We start from the raw sequence: 20,528 nt of genomic DNA, 5'->3' as shown, positions 1-20,528 counted from the left end.
GGCGTGTACAACAGAAACCCACATGGTTCAGGGAAATGTACACTTTTTTTTTTTAGGAAATGTAGTGCAGTAAAAGTAAAAGTTGTCAGAAATATAAATAACAAAGTAAAGTACATATATATAAAAAATTCTACTTAAGTAAAGTAACAAAGTATTTGTACTTTGTTACTTTACAACACTGGGCTGAAACACTCAAAGCAGTCTGAGCAAAAGCTGTTTTGCAGAAGTGGATGTATATAAGACAACGACAATGAGGAATCACCTCATACAACCACATTGAAATAAACCTGAACTACCCCTTTAAAAGAGAAGGGGCTTTTTTTACGAGGCACAGTGTGGTGAAAATGACATATAGTACACACGGGTCGAGATTCATTTCAGCTTTTTTGGAGACAATGACTCGCGATGGAAATATCCCAACATTGTAAGATGTGAAAAACCTCGTGGCGTCTTTAAATAAACATATTAAGTGAGGAAAATCCATACACACACACACACACACACAAAACTACACTGAGTGATTGTTCCCTCCATTCACTGTGTGGCACAGAGACCGATCACATTCCCTCTGTGCTCAGCAACTAAAGCCTTGACAACAATTTACTAAAGCCAGTGAGTGTTTCACTGCAGCTATGTGTGTGTGTGTGTGTGAGAGCGAGAGAGAGAGAGAAAGCACTCACTCTCCCATACCAAAGTCCATAGAGAATATCAACATTTTTAGATTACCAGGATCCAGGAGTTTCCAGATGAATGTATTTGAATGTCATTTCTAAATAATACAGTTGAACTTACCGATAGATGCTTTTTTTGCTGTGATGTAAAATTGCTTATTTTCTCTATGGACTTTGGTGTGAGGGCCACACGGTGGTGTGGTGGTTAGCACTCTCGCCTTGCAGCGAGAAGACCCGGGTTGGAGCCAAGGTTGGAACAAGGGCCTTTCTGCATGGAGTTTGCATGTTCTCCCCGTGTGTGCGTGGGTTCTCTCCGGGTTCTCCGGCTTCCTCCCACAGTCCAAAAACAATGTGGGGATTAGGTGAATTGGACACTCTAAATTGACCGTGAGTGTGAGAGTAAATTTTTGTTTGTCTCTAGTTGTGTGTGGCCCTGCGATGGACTGGCGAACTGTCCAGGGTGTACCCCGCTTATCGCCCGATGTAGCTGAGATTGGCACAGCACCCCCCCGCGACCCTCTGGTGGAGGATAAAGCGGTTAGATGATGACTGACTGACTTTGGTGTGAGGCAGGGATCTGCAACCTTCAGTATGAAAAGAGCCATTTTTGTCCCCTCTCCACCCAAGTACAATGAATTTAACAGCCACAAAATCCATTCATTTCACTGCATACAATTATAATAATTATATTAAATATACATTTTTCTATAAAGATATACTTAATATAAAAGAACTAGTTTGTTGCATTTGTGAAATTCAAAAACTACAAAAAGAAAACTGTTGACATTTCATTATGACGACCTGGTCCGTCCATCATTTGTGGAAAATGAATGAAATGAAAAAACTAACCCTTTGAAATAAATAAAGCAATATTAGGATTTCATGTAGACATAGACATTAGATGCAACACTTTTATTTATCATCTTGATCAGACACAGTGAGACTTCCTGCTTCAGGATGAACTGATTACTGCTCAACCATAATGTCAAAAAAAAAAAAAAAAAAAAAGGTTCTTGAGCCACAATTCTGTGCATAAATACAAACGACGTGATAGCAAAACACAAAAGCGACTTCTGCAATCTAAGTTCCTTATCAGTGTCTAACATCACAAGTGTCTTGCAGAGTCTAATATCTCGTCCTCAAAGTGTTTCCTGTGACAAGAGTGTCTTTTAAATACGATGCTACATGTTTCCACAGAACGCTGGTGTCAGCTGTTACACGTCAGTAAACTTACACGGAGGGTTTTACGCGTCGGTTACACAACATATCCCTCAGTGCTCCACAAACGCAGCTACCTAAAGCGTCATATTTACACACACACACAAGAACGTAAGAAGCACGGTTCATTTAAGGGTCCATTGTGTAAGAATTAGCGACATCTAATGGCGAGAGTGCAGATTGCACAAACGGCGAAATCCGAATTCACATACCAGAAAGGGTGTAATCACTCTCTCACCACTAGGGCTGCAACAATGAATGGATTATTAATTGATTATTCATTTCTCAGCTTCTTAAATATGAATATTTTCTGGTTTCAAAAAACAAAAAAATCATTAAAACTGAAACTTTTTGATTTGTGAACAAAACAAGACATTTGAGAACTTCATCAATTACGGGTTTGGGAAGCGGCAATTAACGTTTTGTGGAGCAAACAACTCATTCATTATTAAAAAATAATCGTGAGTTGCAGCACTGTCCACTCTCGCTTTGTCTCTGTCATTTTCTTCTGCTTCTTTGTTGACGTATGCATCTGCGTTTTGGGATGACCGGTTCTAAAATGCTCATTTTAAGGCCACAAAAACAAAATGCATTTTATTTTGAAAGGTATTATACACTTATACTTATATATTTGAAATTTCTGTAAAATGTTCTGTAAAATAATGAGCTGACTGACCTGAGAGTGAGTTAAAGGAGCAGTCCACAAACTTTCACAAACAGAGGTCATTCCAGAAGTAAATTTGTTTTCTTGTCACATAACATCACATGACTCACAGTTGAAAGGGCTTTTCTTGGCTTGGATTGAAAAATCACTGCAAAACATTAATAACTGTGTTGGAAAAATATCTGATTCTGCTTTTATAAGCATAAGACTGTGTTGAGGTGATTGTGTCTCACTGTGAGAAACATCCTCCAATGACTCAACAGCAGCATCAGCCTTTCGAGAGTAGGAATGAGCGGATATGTTAGGCAGCATCACTTTGTTGATCTGATATGGGTCTAAACCGTCAAATTAGATATTGTAAAAAGAAATCCTCACAGGTACACATTGGTTTGTGAAAGTGATCGCTATCGGAGGTTGCATATGTGGTCGGGAGTAGGAATTTCCGAGTTCTTGGTCAGAGGTTTTAACTAGAACGCCTAGAGGAAGTGTCAGTTTTTGGGAATCACAGTAAACCTTGCAATACAATGATACTGTGATCAACAATCTATTGCAAGACAATCATAAAGCGATAGAGCACGATATCTGTCTCACTGAAGAAAATGAGTGCAGGATTTCTCTATTTATTCCCAACATAGAAAACAAGTGCATAACTATGTATGTATTGAACGTGGATGGAGATACTTTAGTATGTCGTCCAAAATGTGACAAAAGTCATACTTAAGTATGTTGTCCAAAATGAGTCAAAAATGTCATACTTTAGTATGTTTTCAAAAATGAGACAAAAAAGTCATAGTATAGTATGTCGTGCAAAATCAGTCAAAAATGTCATACAATAGTATGTTGTCCAAAATGTGACAAAAAAGTCATACTTTAGTATGTTGATCAAAATGTGTCAAAAAAGTCATACTTTACTATGTCGTCCAAAATGTGACAAAAAGTCATACTTTAGTATGTTGTCCGAAATTTGACAAAAAAGTCATAGTATAGTATGTCGTCTAAAATGTAAAACGCCATATTTTTACTATGTCAGTCTAAAAATATGACAAAAAAGCTGCTACTTTAGTATGTCCCAAATATGTCAAAAAAGTCATACTTTACTATGTCGTCCAAAATATGACAAAAAAGTCATAGTATAGTATGTCGTCCAAAATCACCATAAAAAGTCATGACTTCATGACTTTTTTTGACTGACTTTGGACGACGCACTAAAATGGAAGTCACATAAAAATACACAACACACAGGGTTAGACAACAACCATATCAACGTTTTAATGTAAAAATTGTCTGTGTAGGTCTGAAATTGTGAGCAGAAGAGTTTCATTCTGGTGACGCCTAAGCAATGCCACACCCACTCATTATAAAATCAGAAAAAGTGGAAGAAACGTAGAAAACGTTAACTGCGATTGTTGAGAAACCGTAATATGCATCAAAGCTTTGACTGCGGTGAGGAAAGTTCCATGTCTAGTGACCGGTTTAAAGTTCCAAACACATTTCTACCTGAGTATGATGACACTGTGAGGCTCCAAAGTGGCCTTGTTTTTAATCTTTTTTACAACTGTTTTCCATTCATGTATATGTGGAAATTATTTGCATTTATTTCTCATCAATCTCATCAAACTCATCATCAAACCGCACGCTGTTGATATAAGATGTGTGGGGGTTTTCTCAAAAATGTGGGAGGAGTTACGCGCCAAACTTTTGGCGGAAGAGGATGAAGAAACGGAATAAATGTGTAGAATTACAAGAAATGCTGACTAAGCAGGCATAGACTTAGACTTAGACTTCCTTTTATTGTCATTGCACAGAAAACACAGCAGGCATAACTAACATCTCACCTGATGAATAAGTCAATAAATCAGTCACAAATGTAAAAATGAAGAGGTTCAGTCATCGTGTCTCAAACAGCTGCAAGAAACTGAAGAAAGACAAAATAAAAGCCATTTTAATTCACATACAGTAAGATTATGTTTTAATATTTTCAGACATTTAAAAATGTTCTATTTTTCAAAATAAAACATGAACTGTGTTTGCAGTCTGTCATTATCGAACACATGAAAAAACATTTTAAATAACATTTGAACTCATTATAACCTGAGTTAGCGTCCATGTTGTCTTCACGATGCTGGTGAGGAACTCTCAAGACTGCAGACTTTTTAAAGGTCCAGTGTGTATGAACTAGTGACATCTAGTGGAGAATGGAGAAGTCTCCGCTCACCCCTCCCTCTGCAGGCATGTCAGGGAGCTACGGTGGCCTTCACAGACCAGAAAGGATGACATTCCTCGTTAGTGACGTCAGACTACAGAGGCGTCCATTTTGTGCTGCCATACAAAAATAAGGTTTACAAACCAAGTTTAAAATTACAAACCAAACAATGTTCATCACCTCAAAGTGATGATTCACGCATACAAACACTCTGTGTGATATGTACAGTATATATATTATATATATGTGTGTGTGATATATTAACCCTCTGTCATTAGAGGTCAGTGATGAAGATGAAGAGATATTCTCGCTGCTGTCCCACACAGTTCTGCTGGATCCAGACAGTGACCCTGAGTGGACCCGGTCCCACTGCTGTGGACCGAGAGCGGACGTGGAGTCGAGTGTAGCCCATGTGTCGTTGTGTTGATGCTGTACTGTGGTGTGATGTTTACGTTCTGAGCCGATTCTGATATAGTTCTGTAATGAAAGCAGCTACAACATGACAGCTTTTACAACATTAGCTTATATTTATTCCACTTATGAAGAAGCTTTGAGGATCAACTGCAGAAAACTACAAAAGTATCACAGAAAAATACCTAGAAAATATCCATTTACAAGCAAGTGAATCAAATATAATACAAGTGACCATCAGAGAGTTTGTGTGTTCACGTTCTGTTGTTGTGTAGTGAGTCTGTTCAGGTTCTGTTCAGGTTCTGTTGTTCTGTAGTGAGTCTGTTCAGGTTCTGTTCAGGTTCTGTTCAGGTTCTGTTCAGGTTCTGTTGTTCTGTAGTGAGTCTATGAGACTCTTGTTGTACTCAGACACTTGTTGAGCGACGGTCTTGGCCACAGAGGCGTAGTCGCTCTCCTGGGATTTTGAAGCGATGACTAATGCTGCAGTTGAGGAAAATCCCTGCTGTGACCAATGGATGACTTTTACAGAGACCTGTCACATGACCTGTCACATGACCGGTCACACACAGCTGTTATCTGTGGACATCATGTGCACATACACACACACACACACACTCTGAAGGATACACTCTTTCATTACAAAGTTGTTCTGCTCCAGGTGCTGCCACTTCCTCTCCAGGTTAGCCAGCTAACACACACACACACACACACACACAGAAAACATGAGATTATCATTTGTACAAATATTTGCTCAGGAGCACATCAGCAGTGGTTAATGAAGTCATCTGAAAAGGTAAGTTTTTAGTTGGGATTTGAAGGTGAACAGTGATGATATTGTCGGGATGTGTTGTGGGAGTGTGCTCCACAGTTGTGGTGTGGAGAGGTCATCCACAACATTTTCTGAAGACATTGCCAAGAGGGAGGAGGTAGATGATGAAAAGGAGGGGCCCCAGAACAGAGCCTTGGGGCACGCCACTGCTGACAGTGGAGGGAAGGATTGGAAAGGAATGAAAAGCTCTCACCTGAGCGTGGGTCTCGTTGTCTTGCACTTTGGTTTTCAGAGCTTCATAGTTCTGGTTCATCTCCTCCAGCAGCTGTTTGAATGAATCCTGACGCTGAGTCAGCGACAGACGCTCGTCCTGCAGCCTCTGCAGCACAGCAGCACACTCATGAGTACACGCGTTTGAATTGTCTTTCTCCTGCAGAGCCCGTCTTACCCTCTTCTTGTCCTCTGCCGAGCGCCTGAGCGAGTCCAGGTCTCTGAAGGTGAGCAGCTCAGATTCCATGGTGCTGATCCGCTCCTTCAGGCTGCTCAGCTCTCCTGTGATCTTCCCCTCCAGCTGCTGCACCTTCTCCAGGTCCTGCTGCAGACGCTGGGACTCTGTGACCGTTAGAGGTTACATTGTAAATGTTCACTGTTTGAAGATGCTTTACGCGACGGTTTTTGTCATTCACTCACTCATTCTCTCACACGTTCATACAGCACATCTATGTGCAGCACATTTCCTATCACTCAAGTGTTTTGCCCAAGGACACAACAGCATGTAGACAAGGGGAGCCAGGAATTGAACTCCCAACCTTCAAGATGACTCGTTCTCCCACTGAGCTACTAAAGGGCACCAGCTGAGACACAGAGACATGTTAGAAAACATGGCTGCTGCTGGTCCTCTGCCTTCACTCTCTGACTTTATCTTCAAACTGTCTCTGGATTATATGTCTCTGCAGCTCCTGTCTTTTAGACAGTGTCCCTGTGCCCCCTAGCTGGTGTCAGTAGCGTCTTGTAGACCTCCTGTGTCGCTCTCCTTCTGTCACACATCAGTCCTGACACTGTGATATTCTGTCTTCTTCTTCTGCCCAGTCTGTCTTCCACTTGTCCTCTTCTCTCACTGCACATTATAATATCATCTGCAGTTGTGTGTGTGTGTGTTACTGACCTGTTGTCAGTCCTCTGGCGGTGCTCTCTGATTGGACCACCTCAGTCTCCTTACTGACCAGGACCTCCTGCATGTTCCTCAGCTCACTGGCTGTCACTGTGTCCACCTGACGAAGTCGCAACATGTTCTACAGACAGACAGACAGACAGAACACAGGTCAGTGTTGGGGTCGTTCCATGAACCTTGACCCTTGACATGCTCGTGCAGCTCACCCTGCTGCAGAGCTCCAGGACAGAGACGATGTTCTCCTGACTCTGCGTCATCTTCTCCTGAACCTCAGACCTCGACTTCTCAAACGACTCCACAAATCCTGAAGGAACAGTTTAAAAAAACAAAGAAACTGTCACTTTGAAACTGTGAAAAGACTGTGGTGACCCCTGGTGGTCGTGTTCTACCAGTACTGATGTGAAGGTTCCCTGTGTTTGACATTAAAATTACTTCTATAAATAACTTACTTCTGATATATTATTATACGTGAAGTTTAAACTTACGGTCAATTTCCTCCTCCTTCTTCTTCAGCTCCTTGTATTTCTGTTGACACTCCCCTGTTAAATAAACAGGATCATTATTATCATTATTAATGTGACATTTCTGTCTTAAGCAAACACGATAAACATTTAAGAAAACGAATTACAATTTCTATGACTTACATACAAGCTGTAAGTCATTATACTGATAGTTAAAATCCGTTCAAATGTGAATAGATGAGGTTATTGAATGTACAGCATCTTTACCTTCTTCATACAGATCAAACTAAAGCAAAGCTGAGTGCAGTGATTTACCCTGAGCTTCCTCTGAGTCCTGCTCCAGCTGACGGATCTGCTCTGTGATCTGTCCACTCCTGTCTCTGATCTCTGTGAGCCTGATATCACACACACACACACACACACACACACACACACGTCACTACACTGATGTTTAATTTTTATAATCCAACTTTTCCCTCGTAGTGAAAAGTAAATCTTCACTGACTGCGTCTCCATGTTGGCGATTTCCTGGTTGTCTTCCTTCACCTTGAACACAAATGAAAAGTGTAAAGATCAAATAAAACTTGCTTTGATTGATCTATTTTCTTACGAAACAATGTTGAGTTCATCTGATTTTATGATCATTATTATTCTTATGATTATCACTGTTATTATAGTGTTGCTCACCTGTTTGAATAGCTTCTCCCTCTCTTCCTGTGGCGAGCCCAGGCTCTTGTGCTCCGCCTCCATGGCGTCACGCTTTGCCTCCAGCGCTGACAGAGTCTCATGGAGACGCACCACTTCCTGTTTGATCTGCGAGTGAGCCAGCTCCTGCACACGACAACACGCAGGATCAGACGTAGAACTACTTCAAACTGTCCTGATGCACTGACCACACGAGGCAGCAGAGGACCAGCAGACCTCCTGTGTCCCCGCCACATAAAATCACTGATTTTCTCTTTGGACTTTGGTGTGGGAGAGTGAGTGGTTTACAAACTTCAGTTTAACAGTGAGATAAAGACGCGAACGTGTGACGTAGATATCGTAGGTTTTAGACGTGGCCGGTGTCTCTGCTGGCTGAGAGTGAGCCTGTCCTCATACAGTCAACTCACAGCTTCATAATCCTCCTTCCTGGTCATGAGGACGTCCAGCTCCTCCTGCAGAACACTGAGCTCCTGCAACACCAAAACACAACAACAGAGGGAGACAGAGGAGTTACCAGCACACAGCAGGAGCTCAACTCTAACTCATTCACATTCCTGTTATGTTTCCCTTTTTTAAACCTCTTTCATCTCACTCACTTGTTTTTGTACATTAAATGAAATCATTTAGTGAATCATATAAAATATAATATAATAAATATAATTCCCTCAAAATTCATTTCCTGTCAAAATGCACAGCAGCGATGTCAGCGAGTTTACAGCAGTAATATCGAGCCTCACAATCATGTGAGATCAGATCACGGAAGTCAAACTACAGTCAAACCTGCAGCAGCTCCTCGTTGGTGGAAGCCATGGTGAAATACTTGTTTTGTTTTGCAGCCGGCATGGACTGTACCACCTCGTCTGCCACCCGTCTCTCCCTCTTGATCTCCTCCTCTATGGCCCTCACTGCCTCCTCTCTCCTGTGGAGCAAACACAGCACAGAGAACACGTTGACGTTATTGTTTCACACGTTTTTACTCAATAACAAAGAAACGTGACGACGCAAACTAAACCGACTAGAGATAATGGAGAAACATGAAAGAATGATACGAGGGTCAAAGGGTGGATGGGATAAAGTGAAGGAAGGGTGGATTTGGCCTTAAGCTGTAGTTTCCTTCTCATTTAGGTCATCTCCTCATTTCCTTTCCTTCCACCTGACTCCTTTAACACATACACACTTACATAAGACACACGTTCAACAAAGATCTTAATTGTGAATGTTAATAAATGTTGAGCTTACAGGAACAGTGACTATGTCAGCCTTTGTTTTACAACAAGGATCAAAGGTCATCTGGTGTTCTGGTGGGGCGTGTACGTACAGTGTGTGTGTGTGTGTGTGTGTGTGTGTGTGTGAGAGTGACAGTGGGGTGTGTGTGTGTGTGGCAGGTGGATAAAAGTTTATCTCCACCGCTGTAGGAGTACAGGTACGTGACTTGACTGATTATTTATACGTGATTATATATGATTTGTCATATATAAGGAAACAAAGACACATTAATGTGAATAACGTGTGAGTAACGCTAATCGATAACTCTGTATGTTTCCTTCTAACCTGATACACACAGGGTGACATGTACTGTCGTTCAAATACGAGGAACGACACAGGAAATAAAACATAGTTGAGTCTTGAATAAAACTGTGTAAAGCCTTTTCTCTGTGCTCGATGCGTGTTCATGTTATTGTGCTGGTCTGTGTATGTGTTAATCACACGGATATGTTTCAGGAGAACTCACTATTCAACAATTCTGACAGGCTCATAAGTTCTGTTCTTAAGTGAAAAGTTTACATGTTTAACTGTTGAAACTATTGAATAAAGTCGAGACACATTATTGAAAACAATCATAAAAGATTACACTGATTCTAATGTTCAGTATTACAGTTCACTGTACAACACAACCATAAAACTATCGCGTGTCATGTCTGCACTCTGCTTCTGCTCCTAATCTGTCTTTACGTCTATTATTGATCACTTTTGTTACTGATCACTTTAACAATGACTCTGTTTAGTTCATGTTAGTGAGGACAGCGTGGTCGTGAGCCTGCATGCACTCTGAAACTGAGGAAGCTAAATGGAATGCAGCCATCATATTTATTTTCACACCAGTGTAATTTTTTTAAAAAAAAAAGAATTGTGTGTGTGAAGTGAAGCCAGTTGATTTAAAAGTTGGTTTTAATGAAGGAGGGGAAGGAAAAAAACATTGTGTTCTACTCTGTGTCTCCCAGGAGAAGCAGAGCAGCTGGGTTTTTCTTTTGTATGTGTGTCAGGGTAAGATGATGCAGAGATGCAGAGAACATCTCCTCCTGCTGTGTTTGACTGCAGCCGTCACTCTGAACATCCTGGGAACGACTGCTGAGACTGAGGTGAAAATCATTACATTTCACTGAATGACTCAATTATGCGGTGACTGTGCGTCACAGTGAGTTGGTTGTTTGTTGTTGTACAGTAGTGATAATAATTGTCCCTCTGTGGTAAAGGACTTGAACAACAAGACTCTGCGTGCGATTCCTGACAAAGACAACAGCTCCTCTGTTACTCGACTGGAGATGAAGGGAAACCTGATCACTCTGAATGACCCCGACCGACTCGCTCTGGCCACGTATCCCAATCTGACTGAACTCCTCTTGGATGAGAACTGTGTGACTGCCGTGCCAGACAAGTTCTTCACAGCGGTACCACACCTCAGAGTGATCTCTCTGTCCAGGAACAACATCAGCAGGTGAATAAGAGCTTCACATGTGGACACTACAGTAAAACACAGAGGTCACAGCGATGCTGAGGGTGTGATGAGCCTGAAATGCCACAGTTGTCACAGTAATGACTGTGGCTGTTGTTCCAGGCTGGAGCCTCAGGCTTTGTCCGGCCTGGACGTCCTGACAGAGCTGGACCTGTCCCACAATCTGCTGACACGTCTTCCTACAGAGCTGTTCAGAGGACTCAAGAGTCTGCAGGTGACATCCCAACTGTCCTCCATCAACAACAATCACAGCACACACAGAAATTAATCAGACTGTTGGTCAAATTAGGAATATAAGTAAATATATATATACATTTTCAGAAGCTCTTTTCCCAGCTGATCCTGTTTTCTCTCATCAGGTGCTGAAGCTACAGGAAAACCCCTGGAACTGTTCCTGTTCTCTGCTGCTCAGCATTAAAGAGGTCACAGCAGCAAATATTAGCATTGGTAATGTTAGCCTTTATTTACTGTATGTTTCAGTCTCCTTATTTAACTAAAAGTGAAAAGTCTGATTTTCAACCTAACATGAGGACATGTTTTTACTACTTCTTTCATAAGTCAATAATATACATGTGTTATCATATAAATGACAATGACCTTGTTGGCTGCATTTGGTGACAGTTGAGAAGTTCAGAGGAAAAACTTCCATGTAGCCAATGACTGAGGTCGACTGTGGTGACATTTGAACTGTTACCAAAGTAAAGGCATATTCACAGATTCATGTCTGCATGTGACCTTTGTGTCCACAGGGTCACCAATCTGTGCTTCTCCACAAACTCAGGCGGGTAAAGATCTTTTAGAAGCTACAGCTGCATGTTTTCCATCATCATCACCATCACCATCACTCACCTTCACCACTGACCCACAAAAAACACCAACATCAGCCGACTCTCAACGGCCTGAAGCATCACTGAACACCGTCCTGCCATCAAACCACAACGGTACCACTAACTCTTCTTATATTACACACACAGATGAACTGAACACAACAAGCCTAACAGAATTATCTCTCCTCCTCTTCCTCCTCCTCCTTCTCCAGAACAAACCGCTGTGATGGGTAACTCGTGGAAGTTCATCACGTGTGTTGTAGCGCTGGCGTTAACGACGGCTCTGCTCATCGTCTGTGCCATCAAAGGACCTTCCTGGTACAAGCTCTTCCACAACTACCGTCATCAGCGGTTAGGAGAGGACAACGAGGACGACGAGGACGTTATAACAACAGGTTTCCCAGAGATGGGGATACACTTTAACCATCAGACTTTCACCTTCAAACAGGACATCTGGCAGATGGAGGGGCAGGAGGAGGAGGAAGAGGAGGAGGTGTATTATGAAGATCCATACATCAGGAGGGAAGAGTGACTTCAAGGAGGGGTGATTTCATCAGAGCAGCAGTTACCCTCTCACAAAGTCTCAGGCTGAAACTAACGATTCATTTCATAATCAACTACTGTATTTTTCAACTTCTCCTTTGGTTGTAAAATGTGTAAAAATGTTAATCGGTGTTTGTCACACATGGAAATGATGATGTTTGTCCACAAATACAAAGAGTTTGATTTTACTGTCAGACCAGATTGTCTGAGCTTCTCTTTGTTGATAATCAGAACATTAAGAGGCTCCCAATTATGCCAAATTATTTGAAATAAATATTCTTCATTATGCAAGAATCTCATTGTCATGATATAAATAATGTTTATTTGTAAAGAAAAGAGGGCGGGAAAAGGGAATCACAATTATTTTGATCAATGTTGAAATAATAAAAAAACAATTACTATTTATCAGTGATAGGGACAAAATAATCTGTTTACTTTAATGTGCTAAGTTCTTCCTAATATACGGTCTAATATCACGGCCTCAATCCTCTGAAGCTCTGGTCTAGAAAACTGTGTCTAACGGAGTTGGGAGCGAATGTGTGAGTGAATGGAAACTTTAGCGTAAAGCAGAATGATCATCAAGACCAAACCAGCTGTGCACAAATACAGAAGAGTAAAGACTCACTCTCTCCTCTCAGTGAAGATACGGTCGATGCTTTCAGCCTCTCTGTCGTTCTGAGCCTTTAACTGAAGAAAACACGGGAACATGGAAGCAGTGAGAGGGTGTTTCATCGTCGTGTCTCACACTTGACCTCTGACCTCTAGAGTGAACTTACAGTGTTGAAGTCATTGATCATTTCCTCCATCTCTGTGTTGGTGTTGAGTTTATCCACCAGCTGCAAATATACAAATATGACATTTACATTCAAATCATTGAAAACACTATGTATCGTATGGTGATACAAGTGTCCTTCACTTCAGATGTTTGTGTCTCACTGACAATAATACACTCCACAGCTGTTTACCATGTTGTAGTCGGCTAGTTGACCTTGTAGTTCCTTTATCTCTGCAGCCATTCCTTCAGCCCTGAGGACAAGACAAAAATACTTTTTTACACAGTCTGTAATGAAATGAATAAAACACTTAAACAAATATCACTCACCTCTTCTCATAGGAAAGGTAGACAGAGTTCTCTTGGTTGTAATTGTCAATCTCTTTATGCAGTTTGCTGGTCTCTGTGGTCAACTCAGTGATTTTACTCCTGAAGCAAATCAACAATCAATCACTAGAAAATTGTTGAATGGACCTCATACTTGTATTTTTGCAGTATATTTAATAAATATTGTTACCTAAGGAGGCCCAGGTAATAGGACTTATCCAGAATCTGTCTCTGAGGTCCTTTATGAGGAACAAAGACAGAGGAAATGATGTAATGTTGTATAAATAAATATAAACTTTATCATCAGAATCATTTAAAACACACTGAACCTTTCATGCCAGTCTTCATCCCACTGAGTCCCTGCTGAGTGACAGGTCTGTCAGTCACTCTGATCTGTGCGGACAGAACTCCGGGGGTGGCGACTGGGACTCCGCCCCTCGTACCAGGAACCATCTATTAGAACAATGAAACAAGAAAATCTCAATGACACACATGTAGAAATCTGTTGTAACGAGTGGATACAAAACATGAGAGGACCAGGTTCATCAGTCATGTTTCATGTTACACTGATAACCATGACAACAGTGATACTGGGAGATTATCAGTGTGCAGCTACAATCAAACTCACTGTGAGAATAAGTTTAAATGAAGTTCTTTATGTCAAGATTCATCTTTGTGAGAACCAGAATCATCACCAGAGCAGTGGACAGTCTAAGTTTCAGTCCTGTGTGTCTTTAGTTGACATGACGATACTCTGTGTTTACAGGTTCAAACTAAAATCTAGCTCAGCTGGAGGTGACTCACCCCAGTTGCGACTCGTATGGCTGTAGGCGGAGGTCGGACAGCTGTTGGGGGTCTCCCAGATCCAGGAACCACAGATCCACTACGACTCACCGGACGGCCCATGCTGGAGGAAGGCCGCTGACTCGCCATGACAACTAAACATAATATGGACATATTCACAGTCAGCAGGCAGCTGACTTCAGTATATTACTATAGATTATATAATCTAATCTGATCTAATCTATTTACAGTAAAGCTCGAGGATCTGCTTTGAATCCTAAAACATAACATCTGTCATCGTCACTGTGCAAACACATACGCAAGATAATGAGAAATCGTTTCGTTAAAAACGTCATAATAATACAAATAAATGAACGCCCTCTACTTCAGTGTTTGATCTTTCTCTGTCACTCAGAGCAGCTGTACAGGGTCAGGGCCAGGGTCAGAGTCGGGGTCAGGGTGATTCTGATGACCTGTCAGAAGAAGCTGTTCAGCTTCCTGCTGGTTGTTACATGTCATTTTTACATGTCATTGGTTGTGCAGCTGCCGCTTCTTGTATCTTCAGATGACAATAAGGAGAAGATGTGATGTGGGTCCATCATGATGTTGGCGGTCCTGAGGGTGCAGCGCTGCTAGTAGAGCTCCATCAAAGAGCGTGGAGAGCGCCTATGAATTTGCAGGGTGCCTTCACTAGCACTGCAGCACCCAAACCAGAAGGTGGTGCTGTGTGGTAGTTAAGGTGCTTCCTAACTAGCTGTAAAGAGTGATGAGAAGACCTGTGTTCCTCAGTTTGCAGAGGGAGTGACACTGCTGCTGCTGCTGCTGCTGCTGTGGGTTTGTTTGATTACTGCTGTGGTTGTAGTGGTTGGGGTGAGGTCATCATGTGCACTCTCACATCAGTCTCATCCACATGTTGCTCTGGTTTTGTCCACAATGAGGAGAAGGTTGTGGGATCTGCACCTCAGACTCTGTGCTCTTCATGATGGGTTTTGATGTGTGACCGCCTGCTGTCACTGTGTCGACACGTTGAAGACCCAGTTGCAGATGCTGTTGTTCAGCTCAGCAGCTGCAGCTTTTCCACCAGCTGCTCTGAGATGACGGAGTTAAAGGCACACCTGAAATCTATGAACAGAAGCCTGACATAGGTGTTCTTCTGCTCAAGGTGAGACAGCGTGCAACAGCAGTGCTAAGTCAGGTCCCATATGGTTTCAAACATGTGATGGGGCCACCATGGAAACCACAACAAACCCACATGTCCTCCTTTTACCTTTTTCTACACAAATACACGCTTCCACAACAGCTTCTAACTAACAACAAGTGCATTGATTCATGTAAAATAAACACAATGACGTGTAATCAAAGCTGCAAAGTTTACAGTGCTCACTATATACAGTCACAATACTTTTCTACTGAAAAACGAATGTTTATAATGTCGCTCTTGCTTTTTTATTGCGTGTATAATGTTACCCCTGTAAATCTCCATGGCTCTTTTAGCTCTGTACGCAAACTGTTTGTGCGTGTACATAATGGCAATAAAGTTTTTGAATGACGAATAACAGTAAACACGCCACACAAATAAAAACAAATAAATAAACAAGACAAATATTAACGTTCTGTTATGCTACCGACGTTATACGGCGTTACATTCCAGGACGTTAACAATATTAACCTTAAAGAAACATTGTGACAATAATGTGTTTTAAATGTGGAATTAACCGGACATGCTAGCGTTTAGCTCTTAGCTCATGTTAGCTGGTTCTAGCTCGATAAGCTAGCGTGGGTTAGCGTGTTTCCTTCTTTGGTGAATAAAGTGGTGTCTTCAGTGAATGTTGTTACCTGAGAAGAGCGAGGAGGACACACAGTTACTTCACTAACTTCACATGAAAATCCTCCCTGATACTCCGGATGTTGACGTTCCGTGTTACCGTGTTACCATGTCACCGATGTCACGGTCTTCTTCTTCTGTTGACACGAAGACGAAAACAAAGTGCACTTCTGCCCCCAGCGTCTCACAGCAGGAACTACACACGCACACCACATTCAAGAAATGTACTGTATGGAGAGACTTACACTGTATGGACACAATGGTTCTAATTTTCATAATGTTCCGCAGATGGAAGAAGGCTGTTTTTTTATAAATTAATTTTATGTGTGAATCAAATGACATTTCCTCGTCAAAAGTAACTCCAAGGTTCCAGGAGTTGAACAACCTGATTTATTTCATCCGGCCTCATTGATAAATATAGCTGTGTGTCATCTGCATAACAATGAAAGTGTTTGTTGTGCTTTCTAATATTTACCCTAAAGGAAAAAGGAAAAGGTAAACAGGTAAAAAGTGAGAAGGCAACAAGGCTTTTTAGTGTTACACTACTTGCTAGAGTAAGGTAATGTAACTTGTTAGGATAAAGTAATGTAACATGTTAATAATGTAACTTGTTAGAGTAAAGTCATGTAACTTGTTAGACTAAAATAATGTAAATTGTTAGAGTAGTTATGTAACTTGTTAGAGTAAAGTAATGTAACTTGTTTCTGACAAAGACATTGAACACAAACAAGAGTTTTAGTTTATTTTATTTTGTTTAATAATCACATCACTAATTAACAAGTAATCACAATAAACACTTTTTCAAACCAAAAATAAAATTCAACTGAATGAAAAAACAAAACAAAAAACCATGAGGAGGTTCTGTAAATGTTTATAATTATAATAATAATAATAATACCTAAAACATCCCATAGTTGTTTTTCATGCTCTGCAGGAACTGTAGCTGTTTGTTATCTTACGTGTGTGTGTGTCAGTGTGCATCTTTTCCACACTGACCTATAACCACTGTGTGTGTGTGTGTGTGTGTGAGAGAGAGAGAGATAAATCACATGTGATTGTGTTGCTTTACTCTCACTTCTTTCATCATGAGATCATGTGACCCCAGAGAGGTCACTGCTGTGTTTAACGAGCTAATCCAATATGACTTTCATCTGTTAAGACTGGGTTTGTTGACATTGTTGATATTAGTGTGTTTTCATAGAAATCTTCTTGTTAACGTGTTAATGAAGTTTGAACATTTGTAAATCAAGCTGCTCGTACATCACCACATCAAAATAATAAAATCTTCCTGTGACGTTTGTGAAGCTGAGAGTACGGCGCGTCACGTCACGGCGCCCCGTGAGCGCCACGTCAGTGTCACGGCGCCCCGTCAGCGTCACGGCACAAACACAACCATAAATACATATACAAAAGCGTTGCGTCTTTAGTACAATAATATATCTCAAAGACATTCTTCCACTTCAGTGGCCCCTTTCAAAGAAAAAGGCAAACTTTTTCAGTTTGTCATAATCACAATAATAATGATGAGAATATAATAGTTATGGTAAAATGCTTCCTCCACTTGAAACCATTAAAGGTACATGACCCCCCCGACATCATCAGTAAAATCATCTATTTACATGTGTGTGTGTGTGATGACAGTGAACAGGCACCAGGAGGAAAACTTTCACAACAAAGTCAAACATGAAAACATGAACCACTATTTATTGCCTATTTCAGTTTGAAGAATTTGATCTTTGCTTCCCAGCTTTAATTCAACATTTAAGGCATTTGACTGACTGATGATGAATGATTGATTAGGAGACGGCAGTGGAAAAGCCTGGTTATTGCTCTCTTATCATAAATGAGAAAAAGGTAAAGGTAAAGCATTAAGGTGCAGTTTAGTGTCAACGATTCTTGACTTTAAATTTGAATTAAACTCAGTGCTATTGTTACTTGATGTCATCACTAGGGGGCAGTGAATGTAGCTACGATATGATACAAGGCATTCATTTATTTTGTTAAAATTAGTAAATTGTATTCTTAGTCAAATAAGTGACTAACTGATTGATATGTTTTATGCAGTGATATACGATATAAGCAAAATGCAAATACATTTTATTATGTTGTATGTTAACGCGCAGTGGACAAACTGTCACTTCTTTGTTTGTTTCATGGAAGATGACTTTTAACTTTTAAAACCGTACAAATTAAAGGTGGTTTATGTGAAAAATGATATAAAACAACAATGAAGAGTCATCATTGATCAGTGAAACATGATAAACTCAAATACTGCTTTCACTGATAAAGATGCAGACACTGTGCTTGTCATGCTGTTTATATTTCACATCGATCACCTTTCATTAAAATGTGTTATTATGATCATTTAGATGAAATAATCCAGTCTTTGTTTTGATTTTAAATCACAAATTAACTTCTGCGAAAAACTTTAATACACCTTTCGGTGTCAGGTGTTAAAAATAAGCATTGTTTTATCAAACTAATAACATCAAAGTAAGGAAACATGTTGAGAATAGCCTTCACTGTGGTTAGTGAGTTACTTTCTGTTAGTCTGATTCACTGTAAATAAACCTGCTCTCGTCTCAAGTGACTAACAGAAGAAACACTGCAGTTACACTGAGGAGCAACATTCACAATCACTGCTTAGATTATATCATCTAATCTTAATCTGACCATGCATTACAAAGGCAGCTGGAGGCAACAGGTGCTACACAAGAGCGGGATTAAAGCCACAATATGTTCCACTGCCAACACACACACACACGCGCACACACACAAGCGCACGTACATACACACACTACAAGTCAATATCCTACAACAACTGGATCAGGATGTCCCTCTTCATCATCATCATCATTACTAATCGGACACATCTTCCTCGTCTCCCTCATCTTCTCTTCTTCACTGAACTTCCTCTTGTAGGTTGGCGTAAAAACAAATCCATCAACTTTCTAAAGGAACACTTCTCTCCTCACTTTCCTGCTTCCCTCTGAAGGTCACCTCCTTCCCTCTGAAGGTCACGTCCTTCCTCACTGTGAGTGTGTGTTTGTGTTGTGTTCCGAGTTCTTTCAGGAAAGTAAAGACTCTGTTGCTCATACAGGAATCAAAGATACAATAAATAAAAGACAACTGGTTTCACAAACACAGAAACCAGATGTGAAGTCAACACCAAAGCTGATTTAGTCACTCAAACACAACATCACAAACACAGAGAATCATGAGTTAAAGCCTACAAAGTTCACACAGCTACATGTCGTCTAGCTTTATTTTGTTTATCAGCTTGTTTGTGGAAAGTGTTGATGAAGATGACGGCGAATTATGATGAAGCACTGACTGGGGAAGAGTCACGAGAAAAAGACCGAGCACTCGTTCAGACCTGCTGTGAACATCCATCCTCTGTGATGTGACCTCATCAGCTGATCTGACCTCACGTGGAGCGAGGACAGATCAGCTGTTTTAAATGAAGAGGAGCTGGAGTGAATGTTTAAGCACTGATTAGTGTTTAAAAAAAAATCAGAAACCGCTGCAGGTGTTCGTGATGAATCTGTGGACACATTCATGACTGATCACATCTGAGATCAGATGTTTCAACTGGGTCTGAACGAGGTTTACGAGTGTGAAAGGGTTTCCATGCTGTTCACGGGACGAATAAACACATCTGGCTATTGTTTGACGTGTGGGGCAGAGGTGAAGCACAGGACAGAGAGGGCAAAGGTCAGCCGACCTGAAGTTTTCCTTCACACAGATGAGTCTCTACGGGAGGGCGGGGCAGATGTGAGGGCGGGGCAGAAGTTGAGACAACGTCAAAGCTGTGACCACAGATTTAAGATGACGAGGGTTTTCAGTGATTTACTGAGCACAGTCAGGTTATGACCTCATGAAGGAGGAGCTGCTGCTCCCCTGAACCTCCTCCACCTGCAGGTGCAGCAGGGAGGGGGCAGAGGGGGGGGGCGAGGGGGTCATCACAGCATGCAGCCCCCAACCATTTACACAGGGAGACACTGCGTGGTGTCAGGTGCTGGGTTTGGTGGTTGGTGGAGGTGTAGAGAATAGGAGGAGCCATGTGGGCGGGGGTGGTTGTTGTCCTAGGGGGCCAGACACGTGATGATGATGTCAGCGCCGTGGTCCGTGCGAGAGCGAGCGTTCTTGCGGAAGTTGAGCTTCAAAGACTCAATCTGCAGCAGAGAGGTTGGAACATAGGGAGAGGGAGGAGGAGGGGGAGGAGGTGGAGGAGGAGGAGGAGGAAGAGGAGGAGGAGATAAAGAGGTAAAAAAATAAAAAAGCATGGAGGAGATTGGGTGGAGGTGATGTTGTGGGGGTGGAGGTGAAGAGGAAGGAGGGAACCAGAATTAAATGCCTGCAAGATAAGAAGTCAAAGATGATGGTGTGATGAGGAGACACGATGAAGACAGACTCAAAGACATCGTGGTTGTTTATCACAGAC

At 41.4% G+C, this 20,528-nt stretch overlaps 3 protein-coding genes and 1 long non-coding RNA gene across 4 annotated transcripts in view; 1 reads left to right on the top strand and 3 right to left on the bottom strand.

Moving 5' to 3' along the window:
* Window positions 1–4,323: 4,323 nt before the first annotated feature.
* On the bottom strand, window positions 4,324–4,756 carry LOC122778059. Its single transcript, XR_006361391.1, has 2 exons — window positions 4,645–4,756; window positions 4,324–4,468 (listed from the first exon to the last, which is right to left on the bottom strand). It is a non-coding gene; the product is annotated as an uncharacterized LOC122778059 (long non-coding RNA).
* A 730-nt stretch (window positions 4,757–5,486) lies between these two features.
* ift74 (intraflagellar transport 74) lies at window positions 5,487–16,225 on the bottom strand. The gene is made up of 20 exons (XM_044039529.1): window positions 16,096–16,225; window positions 14,281–14,414; window positions 13,806–13,929; window positions 13,667–13,715; window positions 13,480–13,578; window positions 13,343–13,403; window positions 13,154–13,213; window positions 13,003–13,064; window positions 9,054–9,192; window positions 8,681–8,743; window positions 8,256–8,399; window positions 8,074–8,114; window positions 7,884–7,963; window positions 7,593–7,646; window positions 7,314–7,411; window positions 7,102–7,228; window positions 6,385–6,548; window positions 6,190–6,315; window positions 5,795–5,855; window positions 5,487–5,641 (listed from the first exon to the last, which is right to left on the bottom strand). Exons 2-20 carry the CDS (start codon window positions 14,407–14,409, stop codon window positions 5,526–5,528), a joined length of 1,797 nt encoding a protein of 598 aa, XP_043895464.1. The 5' UTR covers window positions 14,410–14,414; window positions 16,096–16,225; the 3' UTR covers window positions 5,487–5,525.
* Window positions 9,635–12,671, top strand: LOC122778032 (leucine-rich repeat-containing protein 19-like). The gene is made up of 7 exons (XM_044039581.1): window positions 9,635–9,696; window positions 10,496–10,633; window positions 10,748–10,989; window positions 11,110–11,221; window positions 11,367–11,454; window positions 11,757–11,948; window positions 12,047–12,671. The coding sequence occupies exons 2-7, from the start codon at window positions 10,544–10,546 to the stop codon at window positions 12,364–12,366; spliced, it is 1,044 nt and encodes a 347-aa protein (XP_043895516.1). The 5' UTR covers window positions 9,635–9,696; window positions 10,496–10,543; the 3' UTR covers window positions 12,367–12,671.
* A 587-nt stretch (window positions 16,226–16,812) lies between the features above and the next one.
* LOC122778050 (microtubule-associated protein 4-like) overlaps window positions 16,813–20,528 on the bottom strand; it is a 60,270-nt gene continuing 56,554 nt past the window's right edge. Inside the window, exon 18 of the mRNA XM_044039619.1 lies at window positions 16,813–20,441. Coding sequence (XP_043895554.1) covers window positions 20,434–20,441 — 8 coding nt within the window. The 3' untranslated portion in view covers window positions 16,813–20,433. The remainder of the gene's footprint in view (window positions 20,442–20,528) is intronic.

Source organism: Solea senegalensis, linkage group LG1, assembly GCF_019176455.1.
Source record: "Solea senegalensis isolate Sse05_10M linkage group LG1, IFAPA_SoseM_1, whole genome shotgun sequence".
NCBI classification, from domain to species: Eukaryota; Metazoa; Chordata; class Actinopteri; order Pleuronectiformes; family Soleidae; genus Solea; species Solea senegalensis.
Note: the sequence above shows the minus strand (reverse complement) of the source record. Positions and strands in the feature narration are given on the sequence as shown.